Here is a 12,341-nt window from a genome sequence, read left to right on the forward strand (position 1 = left end):
TGGGCAATAGACTGTGTAGGAATGCATTCTAAGCTGGTAGGTGAGCATTTGCATGAGAGGACAAGGAGAGTAAATGGGCCGGATCAAGGCAGGGATGAGGAGTCTGGTGAGAGGGGAAACTGTCAATCTTATTAAAAGTTGGTGAAGGAATTCTTCTCCTTTAGAAAGACCCACCCCCATGAAGTGGAATGCAGACTCTAGCTGAGGTTGTTAACAAAGCAAGTCTTAGAGAGAGGCATGGTGATAGGTGAGAGAGTCTGGAAGCTTCCCTACTTTAGAAAACCCTATTAGTGATTGCAAATGAATCCCTGGCAGGGCAGGTGGATGCTCTGATAACAGTTCCCAATTGACTGGATCGGTTGATAACGGGTTAAAGTCTGACTTTCCAATGGAAGCAGACTAGGAGAGAAGAAAGGGCAAGGCAAGAGGAAGTGAGCAGGGACAAGCCTACAAAGGATGAGAAGAATCCCATGCCCCTTATAGAACATGGAGACTCTCACACCCCTACAGATCATGGGCATTCTCATGTCCCTTACAGGATGTGGAGACTCTCTCATGCCTTACAGAATGTGCAGCCTCTCATGTTCCTTACAGAATGCTCCATGCAAGCAGTGTTGAGCCTCCTACAAAACAGTCATGTACAAAGATGATCTCACAGAACACTCCTGTTCCTTGTGTTCTCTGGGACTGGCTTTTTAAATAACCCACATTGTTAACTACAAAGCAAAGATAAACAAGTTAAAAACCAATTGTAAGCTACAGGGTTTTTCATATTGGGATTAAAGTACCATGAATAATAATTCGAAGAAAATATGTAAAATGCAAAGGTGATCTCTAATTAATTGGAATCACAGAGAAATTTGAACCCCAAGTTCCAGCCCACCTAGAGTCATGCAATGTGGAAATCTTTCAGTTAGGAAGAATGTGAAGCACATACACAGATGTGAGGTGAGGCCATACACCCAGATGTGGGGGAGCACACCCAGATGTGGGGAGCACACCCAGATGTGGGGGAGCATACCCAGATGTGGAGGAGTACACCCAAATTTGGGGAGCATACCCGGATGTGAGGGAGCATACCCGGATGTGAGGGACCACACCCGGATGTGAGGGACCACACCCGCATGTGAGAGACCACACCCGCATGTGAGGAACCACACCCACATGTGGAGAGCATGCCCGGATATGAGGGAGCATACCCAGATATGGGGGAGCATACCCAGATGTGGGGAGCACACCCAGATGTGAAGAACCACACCCAGATGTGAGGGACCACACCCAGATGTGAGGGACCATACCCGGATGTGAGGGAGCACACCCGGATGTGAGGGAGCACACCCGGATATGAGGGAGCACACCCGGATATGAGGGAGCACACCCAGATTTAAGGAGGGCACTCACATTTGAGACAGCACACCTAAACCCATGCTTGAATTGTAATATTTTCAGGCCTCCGAGGAAGGGCCAATCATTTAAAAGAAAGACAAAAACAATGAGAGGATTATGTTAATAATAGCCAACATGAAAATGTAATTCAAGGTGCGTGTAGTCCCTTGTTGGCATCACTAACGAAGAAGCCCCAGGGATTCTGATGAAGATACTAGCAGGGGAGATAAGGCAGTGACAGTTCACAAGAAAAAAAAATGTTACTGTAGTAATAATATAATTTCAGGTATGTAGAGTCTCACCACAAACTGTTCTGGCATATTCCCAGAAGCCAAGAACATCACTGCGGTAAAGCATGTGGCCTCTAGCTAAACAGATCTCTGCACACATTAATTTAGCCTCTTCTCTGTATCCTTTATTGTGGCTCACTGGTATTTGTGAAAGCACAGGGAATTATGAGGAAAATACTTGTGCACAGAAACATGAACTCTAGGACAATAAAGTTAAAAATAAAGCTAAACAATAAAGTTGAAAGTCCTGATGAAATTAATGACTTTCCCAGCAAAATCATAAACTATCAATAAGGACCCAAACAAAAAGTGGGATAGCTAAATAAATTACCCAAGACATTATATTAAATATTAACATGTTATCTAAAATTAGATATTAAAATATTATCTAAGCACTCTCAGACCATAAATATTTCTAATATTACTGTGCAATTTCCAAATGCCCTTTTCTCTGTAATAACAGGCCATTTTGGCACAAAAGGCCTCAAAAGAAGCAGCACTTTGCTTAATGAATTTGACAGCACTGGTTGTGTTTTGTAACATTCGTCAACAATTATATGTCATCCATGAGTAATTAATGCAATGAGTGCACACCCTGGCATGAATTTTCACAGTAGCATACCATCTCGGGACACTAAATTTTAGAGTTGGGATGATCCAAAGTAGATAAGCAGATACTTGTGTGAGATGTGGATAAACAGTTACACATGCCTCAGCAGAGCGAAGGTGTTTTCCCTGCACATCCACTTAACACAGATATTTCATATATACCTGGTGTATTATAGCAGGAAAACGTCGCTGATGATAAAGCCCAGAAAATGGTGGAATATACCTGTTGACTTCATCCCATAAGGGTTCCTGAAGTCTAGATTTTGTTTAATGCAACCATTGGCCCCACGAATGTCTGACTACACAGTACCTACCTGTAGTGTGAGGCTGCTGTGGTGCACCTTCCTAGACTTGATTTTTTTCTTGACAGATTTGTGTGTCCTCTTCCAGCTCCATGTGGTGGGCACCTGACAGCTTCTAGTGGGGTCATCTTACCTCCAGGATGGCCGGGATACTACAAGGATTCTTTACATTGTGAATGGATCATTGAAGCGAAGCCAGGACATTCCATCAAAATAACATTTGACAGGTGAGATCAAACCCTTTCTGCTGCTCTGGTACCCTGTGTTGCAGCTACATTTCCTGTGTTAAGTAAATATACCTTAAAGCAATGAACATCCTCAGATCCCAAGGAAGACCAAGAACCAGGGGATGACACACCCATGCTGCCTGTTATCATGGTTCTGCTATCTCGTGGGTGCAATGATGTCTCACCTCTGGGCTGCAGACAGGGAGGCATGTGGATGGTCATTGTCCTGGACCTACCCTGAGTATAGGTTTGGGACCTGAATTGCAAGTATTCTGCTTGTTCTGTGGCGTTCGCTGAAAGCAGCTCCCCATCCTGCTGGGTCCTTCTGCACCCTCCATGACAGCCAGAAATGACTTCTCCAGTTCTGGGTTGGCTGCCATCACCTGAAGTTAGTCAAAGGTTGCAGAGCCACCAGCAGTGTTAGTGCAGTATATTAAGAGCCTTCCAGTGACTGGGAACCACTATGACTGGAACCCAGTCTGACTTAGTGATCAGAACATATGTTTAATAATCTGTGAGAGTAAGGATACTGTTAGTCTCCAGCAAGAGGTACTCTGCCATTTATCTCAACATTGAAGTCGAGTCTCAATTGCCCATCTAGTTTCTGTTTCTTGAAGAAAGATTCATGCTAAATTTCTAAATTGTGATCTTTTTAGTATGAATTTGGTGTAATATTTGGGTAACTTCTATTTGAGTAATTAATATTCCTGGAAATTTTAGGCATTCAACCTACATGCAGTCAGAGCTTATCTCTTCGAAGATGAACTTCATGGCACGGTTTTTAGTTTGTTCTTGGTTCATAGCTGACATTGGGTCTGTGCAAATAAGGTTTGGATTCTCCACAGATGGTTTGGCCATGCAAGGATGCCAGACTGCCAAGTCATAATAAGCATCGTGAGTTTACAGTTTTCCATGTGTGTTTTTATCAGTCTGCACTGTCCAAGCTAAAAGCAATGTGAAAGTTTTCCATGAATACTCAAGATCCAAACATAAGACTCCATGCATCTGTAGATTTCTGAAATTTAAACTCAACTGTCTGTATACCATAGCACCTGTAGAACAGGTCTTAAGAGTAATAAAGACAGAGCTGGCACCACCAGCCTCAGTTCCTGTTCTGGCTTCTCCATCTGACACACATTGCTTACAGTCCTCCATATAGAAGAATAGAGCACAGAGTAGCAGCCTGGTTTGCTTGGAAAACATAACATTGCTGTGTCTTTGCTGAGGAACATCCAAGTTGATAATGAACAAGACAGTATTGCTAAATGAGATTCAGCATCCTTTTGCTGTTGTGGAAATGTGCACATAAACCGAACTAGCTCCCTGGCTCCCTTCTCTTCCTAGCAATAGCCTGAACCCAGCAGGGGAATGGTGGCCCAGCTTTAGAGACACATTTGGCTCAGCTACAGAGTGAGTCAGAGGCATGAAATTCTGAGATGCTCCCTCAGAGCCAAAAGAGGCACTTGGAAACTGAGTTAGCTTTGGAGGACAAGATGGGCCTGTTGAAGAAATTATCTCAGTGCCCAGAATGGTGCTATCATTGCACCAGGGGGATCTGGGTGCCTCAGTTTTATATAAATATAATTGCAGGCTGGATTCACTGGCAGTACAAGCAGAGTTAAAAGCTATCTGGAAGCCATTCTGACTTTCCCAAATCGTTATGGCATCACTGAGTTTCAGAAGCAGCAGTTTGCTCAGTGTTGGTCCCTCAAGAGTTGGTGTGAAAAAAAAAGCACAGTGTGATTTTCAGGAAAGATATTTAAATACAATGTGCTATGCAGTCCCTCTTAAGGGAGCATTCATCTTCAGTATGTCTATTTCAAGGTATCTATAATATGTTAAACAGAGAATTGTAAAATAGTGTAACAATCACAATCACCAATTGTTTCACTACTGAATGTTGTATCTGTCCATCATCTGTCTCTCTTAGTCTGTCATCTACCTGTCTATCATCTGTCTATCTATAACCTATCATCTATGTAGCTGGTGTCTATGACCAAACTACCTGACTAGTATCTATTACATATAATGTATGTAAGTGTGTGTCATACATGATCCAGTTATCATTTAACATCTGTCCATCATTCATTTTTCTGTCCTCTATCACCTACATTTCTAAGGGAATGAAGTAGGTCACAATATTTTTATTTTCATGATAGCTAGTGATCTTCTTTATAGCCTGTTTTACAGACAGAGAATTAGATCCAACAAGCAATACAATATATATGTCTATATTTCAGTCAGCACATGCACTTGACGTTTGTGCTAGGAGGGATGTAGCTGGACAGGTGTGCAAACTGACACGACTCTGCACAACTTTCCCCAGGTTCCAGACGGAAGTCAATTATGATACTCTGGAAGTACGGGACGGGCCAGCCAGTTCATCCCCACTGATCGGAGAGTACCATGGCACACAGGCGCCTCAGTTCCTCATCAGCACAGGCAACTACATGTACCTGCTCTTCACCACTGACAGTAGCCGGGCTAACGTTGGCTTCCTCATCCACTATGAGAGTAAGTGGCCCCTGGTTGGCTTCCAGGGCAGGACACTGTGTCCAGGTGATAGACATACCTATATTTGTCTTCAAGTGTGAAGACAAATGGGTTGACTCCCCAGACAATCTGACAGTCAAGTAGTTTCAACAAGTCTCCTACAGAGTGCCTTTTGGAAGGTGGGAGGTTGTTTTTGATTCCTTAATAAATATCAACTGCCTATTACAAAGTAAAATGATATAATAATTAAATGATGAATTGTATTCCTTTACCATATGATGAGTTAATATATGTATTATATTATTATATTGTATACACATACATACCCATATATACCATATATAACATACTATATATAGAATAGTATGTGTGATATATAATTAACATTATAGTATTATTTTATTTTGTTATTATATTGCACTCATATATTTATATCATGTAGGACATATATACATACAGACACACACATACACACACACACACACACAGAAGCCATTTCTTGGGTGCTGTGTCAGGCCAGTTGCCAGGGTACTGTGCAGAACACCCTGGTCTGTGAGATCATGTGAATGGGTTTTCCAGGGTGGTGAACATTAGATCAGAGGTGGGAAGGAATTAAAACCCAGCTGTGCTTAGTGAATGCCAAGTAACTGCTGAGAACAGTTAACAGTTGGTAGGCCATGATGGATGCAGTGTATTCAGCAACCCAGGATCAGTTTTCTGTCCAGTTTGGCTCTGAGTTTCAGCTTCTGAAGTTATGAAGTTAAGCTGTACCATTTCATTTTATAGCCATATATATATAAACTTGGGCAGGGTAGGTTTTTAACAAGAGTAAACCAAAATTAAAACAGATGAGGGCAAAGTTTCTACAGCTCTCACTGAGAGTACCTTAGCCAGAAAACAGAGGGAAGAGAGAGGGAGCCCAAGAGGGGCTTGCTGCAGCCCCCAAAGGACCTGTTCTGTTGGGCAAGATATTTAAGACTGTTCCTATTTGGAGCCTTTTCTCAAAATCAAAGGACTTACATCTTAATGACAGCTGTATGTTATATATACACACAATTTTATAAATGCATGAATAGGATGTATGACATCTTCTGTAGTCTTTTCTGACCTCTCCTCTTCCTTCATCATCAACTCTGCTCACCTCTGCACAGAACCTCTGCCAACCAGGCACAGCATCATTCAGAATGCATTTCTATGTGTTTTACCTATAGAAACATTTGCTCATATAAGGTTATGATCATGTTCGTGTAAGGTTATTTTTATTAAAAATGAATAATAATAAATTTCAACTCTGCTACTAAAAGAAATGAAGGGGAAAGAAAAGGATAAGGAGAGGGAAGGAATGGGAAAAGGAGAGAGAGAGAAGTGAGAAGATGTAGGGAAAAAGATAAGAAGAGAAAGGAGAGGGAGAGGAGAGTTAGAGTAGGGGAGTAGATGGGAGGGGAAGGAAGAGCAGAGTAGGGGAGGGAGGGGAGAAGAAGCACATCAAGACAAGGGTAGAGTGATGGAGACTGCCACTCACTTTTGGTAGCCTTAGCCACACATCATGCTACAATTTGTGTCTGTGGAAACATTGACCTTTTCTTTTTAAGGATTTAGAATGACCATTTAAGGAAAATACTTATTGGTAAAAATATTGCAATTATTTTCAATTTGTGTTTTGTCCTCTCATTGTTCAGCCACATTAACCTTTTGAAAATGTGACTATGAAAGTGCATGTTGGGTTTTACCCTCTGCTGACCCCTGGGAGACTCAGGTCACAGCCCTGTGATTTCTCGGTTCCTCAAACCTCTGTAAACCCATGGTGTTCCCAGCCTGACCCAGGCTTGTTCATTTGTTTAGTTGCTAACTCCAAGGGCTTTCTGAGAATGAGGACACTCCATCCATCCTGTGACAGGGAACACACAAGGGGTGAACTTGGAAGAGACCCAGAGTACAGTGTGTGTCACCAAAGGATGTAGAGGCCTGAGAAAGTTCTCCAGGTGATAGTGTCTACATGGACATGGTGGAAGTTCCTGATGCTGAAGAACTCCTACTGTGGATAGCAAAATGGACCTGATGCTGGGAACTCCTACGGTTGATAGAATGGTGCTGATGCTGGGGAACTCCTACTGTGGATAGCAGGATGGTCCTGATGAAATGTCCAGAGTATATAAATACAGTGGTTCCCATGGTTAGAAAATGTTCATCACAGATAACCAGGATGGTCTTGGCCCTGAGAAAGCTCCCACTGTGGGTAATTAGATGATCCTGACATTTATGAAACACGCAGGGAGGATAATCAGAATGGTCTCGATCCACAGGAAGTATCCCCTGAGGATATCAGGATGCTGCTGAGCATGGGGAATGCCTGGCGCTTGTGCACTGTCTTTCAGCAGTCAGTCTCTCTGGCCTGGTGGCTTTACCACTTCTTGGGTCACAGTCTCCTATACTACTATGGAAACTTTACTATTGTTTTTAAAGTCATCCTGGATTTTATTAATCACATGTTTGACCTCTGCACAGAAAATCTATCCACATGTCACCACATGACTAAAGTCCAAATGACCAGACCTGGCATACAGGAGGTCATTGTTGGGGCCATGAAAGTCTAATTTCTAGCACATTGTGACATTTGGTGAGCAGTCTCAGATCACTGTCCATGTCTGAGCTTACTGCCAGCAGGGTACACCGTAACAGAGTTTTCATTTCTCCAATTACACAAACATAATACTGACACTCTTGCATGATTCTCACATTCTTGAATAGATTGTTCTAGAGAAGACAAATACAAAGCACCTCATGATGAAGTGACCCAGTTCTTGTTAGATACCAGCTTATATTGTGGCATAGGCAAATGCAAATGGGATGCAGATTTGAGAACTGTAGATTTATGGGTGCCGTTTTAGAAAACCAACTCTCATGCGGTCTTAAGTCACATTCCATGTGTGTGCTTGCCTGTGTGTGGGCAGGTAAAGGAACAGTGCAGTGTAGCTGCCAAAATGTAACTGGAATGCAAAATATAAAAGGAAGGAGAGAGGGGAAAGAAAAGAGATGGAATGAAATCTAGTTTAGTGTTCCCTTAAGAGTCCATTGATTTTCCAGGGAACAAAGGTAAAATTCAGAGAGGTCAATGAGTTATTCAAGGTTGCACCATTTCTCTATGACCTGAGAAGGCACACATCAAAAGGACTGTTTTTAATTTGAAAAACAAGGTCAAATATTTGAGATATTACTTTTTACATTAATGGATACTTGGATATTCAATGACCAATTCGGTAATGAAGAGTTCACCTGAATAATTCCCTGGGTCTGTGCATATGTGGGAGTATATTATAGATTATAATATGGTGAGTTTTTCTTCAGTTATCAAGAAAGGCATTTAGTAACATATTTTCTCTGTACGTGCAGGTGTAACTCTTGAATCTGACTCCTGCCTGGACCCGGGCATCCCTGTAAATGGTCATCGGCATGGTAGCAACTTTGGTATCAGGTCCACAGTGACTTTCAGCTGTGACCCCGGCTATACACTAAGTGATGATGAGCCTCTCATTTGTGAGAAGAACCATCAGTGGAACCACGCCCTGCCCAGTTGTGATGGTAGGTGGGGCTCCAGCAGGCAGAACTAAGCAGTGCAGGTGTGGATACATGAACACGTGGACCAGTATACACAGGGCTTCACATGATACAAGGTTGATGGAAGGAGGGGTTCCTTCTACAAACTATTTAAGTACTGCACATCTGAAGATTGTTCAGTATTTCTCTACTGGCTGGGAAAACTTTTTAGGAACACTGAAAATTTGTGATCTCTCCTTAACATTTCATATGAGCATTCAGACTCAGACAGCTCAGTCATGCGTGTGTTTTTATAGGTGTGTTTATAGAAGATATGGGGATCACTGTGGTCCTTATAGTCAAGTCTCATTCTCTTCTGGCTCAAGGAACCCAGGTCCACATACAGTGTTTCCTGGAAGCTAATACACCTTGTCCCAGTGACCTCTGACTTCTTCTAGAATACTTACGCTAGCCCATTTGGCTCCTAGAACATCTTCCAGAAGATGTGTGTGCTGTCATTTACCTTTCGCCCTGTGATAATAATCCACTCTTGGAAATGCAGATAGGGAGTGAAATTCATGATTACTGTGTGTCACTGTGTGTCTCTCAATTTTAAACTAAAAGTTACACGAACATATTAATTGTGATCATTTGGAAAACACTCTTGGCATGTTCTCTTTAGTCATGAATACACTCCATTATAACATTTGTTTCTTTAGCAAAGTATAGAGGTATATGGAAAATAAATACTTAAGTGGGAGTTATATATACACATAATTTCCACTTTCATAACTTTTCCCAAACTGTAGGTATTTCTTTTAAAGTGTTATATGGGTAATAAGTACCTTAGTTTTCTCAAAATAATAGATGGCAAATAGTAAGGTCTAGGGAAGGTTGTGTTCGCAGAACTGCCAACCACTGACAATCTTTGGTCTTTCACTGGAGTACTAGCTCAAACAGTGCTTGGTGCATGCATATAGGAAGCGGAAAACTCAGGGTAGATGAATGCCTTCACAGGCAAACACACAGAACCAGTAGAGTTTTTTGACTTTGGGGAAATTTTTTTTTTGGTTTTTACGAGACAGGGTTTCTCTGTATTGTTTCGGAGGCTATCGGTCCAGCCTGGCCTCGAACTCACAGAGATCTGCCTGCCTCTGCCTCCTGAGTGCTGGGATTAAAGGCGTGCGCCACCACCACCTGGCAACTTTGGGGAAAATTTGAGAGGGGTGCTAGTTGTGCATCCATGGGGTTACATCCTGATAGGAGGGTACAAAGTATGGGTGCCTGAGCATGATGACCTTCTTTGGGAAGATCACACATTGCTTGCTGTTGGCAGAAGGCAGCTGGGTTATTGTTCTGTGATGCTGTGTATTGTAATTATAGTGTCATCTTCCCCTAGTGTCAATACATTTGATGTAAAAGGTGCCGTAAATGACATGCTATGGGTTAGAAAACCCTTCAACAATGTAATATAACATTTTCATCTATAAATTTCACCTTTGAGAAAACCATGCAATCAAGTTACAAAGAAAAAAATCTTAGTGTTTTAAGTTAATTTATGATTTTCACATTGTAACATATTTACCTTTGGCTGCATGTGGCCGGCAGGTTGGGCATGCACACAGTGTCTGTGGTGAGATGAATCAGGAGGAGGTCTCCTCTCACACCCATTAGAATGTGTGTTCTCAAAAGATGAAAAATAAGTGCTGGCAAAGATATGGAGAAGGACACTGTGCATCAAGGGAGGAAATGTCTGCGGAGACAGCCTCTGTGGGAAGTATCCCACACTGCTTATGTTTTTTTGACTTCTTTTCTGTAGAGACAGGATTTCATTGTGTAGCCCAGCCCACCTTAGTCCTGGAATCCTCTTGCCTTAGCCTCCAGTGTCCTGGGCCATGTTGATTTGGTTGCAAATGTTTGCATTGTAGCTGTGAGGATTTGAACAGTGAAGTACTGGGACCGTGTGGGGAGTGTTGTGGTCTTGCTCAGCAAAGGACAGTCACCACATTGTCAAGGCACCTGTCTGGGTAATGGAAATGATGCTTCCAAGGGGCAGACTTTACATGACCTGTGTGATGTTGTTATTCTGAGATGTATTCTTCTCAACAGTCACCAATCATGGGTGTTCCTGTGTATTCTTTTGTTCCTAGGAGTCCTTGGATCAAAGCTGGTCACAGGTTGTTGTTTCTTTGATCTTGAGGGGGGATGATGTCCTACTTTTATTGATAGGCAATCTAGAAGATAGAACTGTCTGTCCATGGCCTTGCCTCTGCTCATGCTCAGCCAGACACATGCATATCCATGTCCCTGTTTTGCACGATAGTACCAAGCTATCTAAGCCACACACATCCTATGCTGACTACATACCTCAGCCTTCTCCAGAACTCTGACTGTCTTGACTTCCAGTGCCATCTTTTATGACCTTCCTTTATGCCAGCCTAAACATAATAGTATTTCACTTAAAATTTTTCACCCAGTGCTGTTAGGCATAATGTATTTACAACACAAGTAGTATGAATATTTAATTATATACGCATAGACATACATATAGGTAGAACTATTTACACACACAAATATCTTTATAATACATACACCAAAGCACATGTTTTGTAACTTGACTTTGGATTTCAGTAAGGACTGGAGAGAGGAAGAACTAAACTATAGAACTAGAACAGTATTGGGGCTGCAGAGGTGGCTCAGCCATATGGTAACTCACAACCCTCTGTAACTGCAGTTTAGGGGATCTGACACCCTCTTCTGACCTCCACAGGCAAAAGACATGCATATGGTGCAAATATGTACAGGGAGGCAAAACCATACAGTCATAGTAAAATAAGTGAATAAATGTAAAAAAAATATTTTCAATGGAAAGAGAACAGTGAAGTTTAGAGCCAGTGAGGATGGAAGTTTTCCAAGGTACTCAGCACATGAGGAGCAGGCAGCAGCAATGAGGGAGAACATGAGGGGTCAATGGAAGGGGTACAGTTTACAAGGCCCCAGAGTCTTAGTCAGTGGAAAACAAATGTTTAGACAGGAAGTGACTTAGGAATGGAGTAGGACTCAGCTCTACTACAATGGCCTGTGTGCTGCTAGTGGCTGAGATGTTACGGAGAGGCCAGTTATAAACGGCATTTTCTAGAGAAAATAAAAGTGCATTTAACTTAAGACATTTTGTCTTTTGTACTCCAAGTCAAATGTATGCAAATTTGAAATCTGACCCATCTAAGGGGATCCCTAATGTGATTTGTTATGCTATGTAGTAGCACCTTTCCAGGACTAGAAAGCCTACAGTAAAAGGTTATTAATAAATCTTCACATTTGAGGAGAGTTTAGAGTTTGGCGTGAGAGTTTTATTTAGTCATGGCTGTTTGCACTGAGCTCTGAGAATCTCTTTGCCCTTTCTAATCTCATACAGTCTTTTAAATCTCACAGGTTTTTATTGCAATAATCCATACATCAATAGGAAATGTAAACCTCTAAAAATTCATAGTTCTCATCAA

The 12,341-nt window shown here is 41.9% G+C and overlaps 1 protein-coding gene across 1 annotated transcript in view; it reads left to right on the forward strand.

Annotated features, from left to right (window-relative positions):
• Csmd1 (CUB and Sushi multiple domains 1) overlaps positions 1-12,341 on the forward strand; it is a 1,489,308-nt gene that overhangs the window by 1,206,875 nt on the left and 270,092 nt on the right. Inside the window, exons 16-18 of the mRNA XM_005082604.4 lie at positions 2,676-2,814; positions 5,141-5,328; positions 8,698-8,886. Coding sequence (XP_005082661.1) covers positions 2,676-2,814; positions 5,141-5,328; positions 8,698-8,886 — 516 coding nt within the window. The remainder of the gene's footprint in view (positions 1-2,675; positions 2,815-5,140; positions 5,329-8,697; positions 8,887-12,341) is intronic.

Source organism: Mesocricetus auratus, unplaced genomic scaffold (genome assembly GCF_017639785.1).
Source record: "Mesocricetus auratus isolate SY011 unplaced genomic scaffold, BCM_Maur_2.0 Super-Scaffold_100031, whole genome shotgun sequence".
NCBI lineage: Eukaryota > Metazoa > Chordata > Mammalia > Rodentia > Cricetidae > Mesocricetus > Mesocricetus auratus.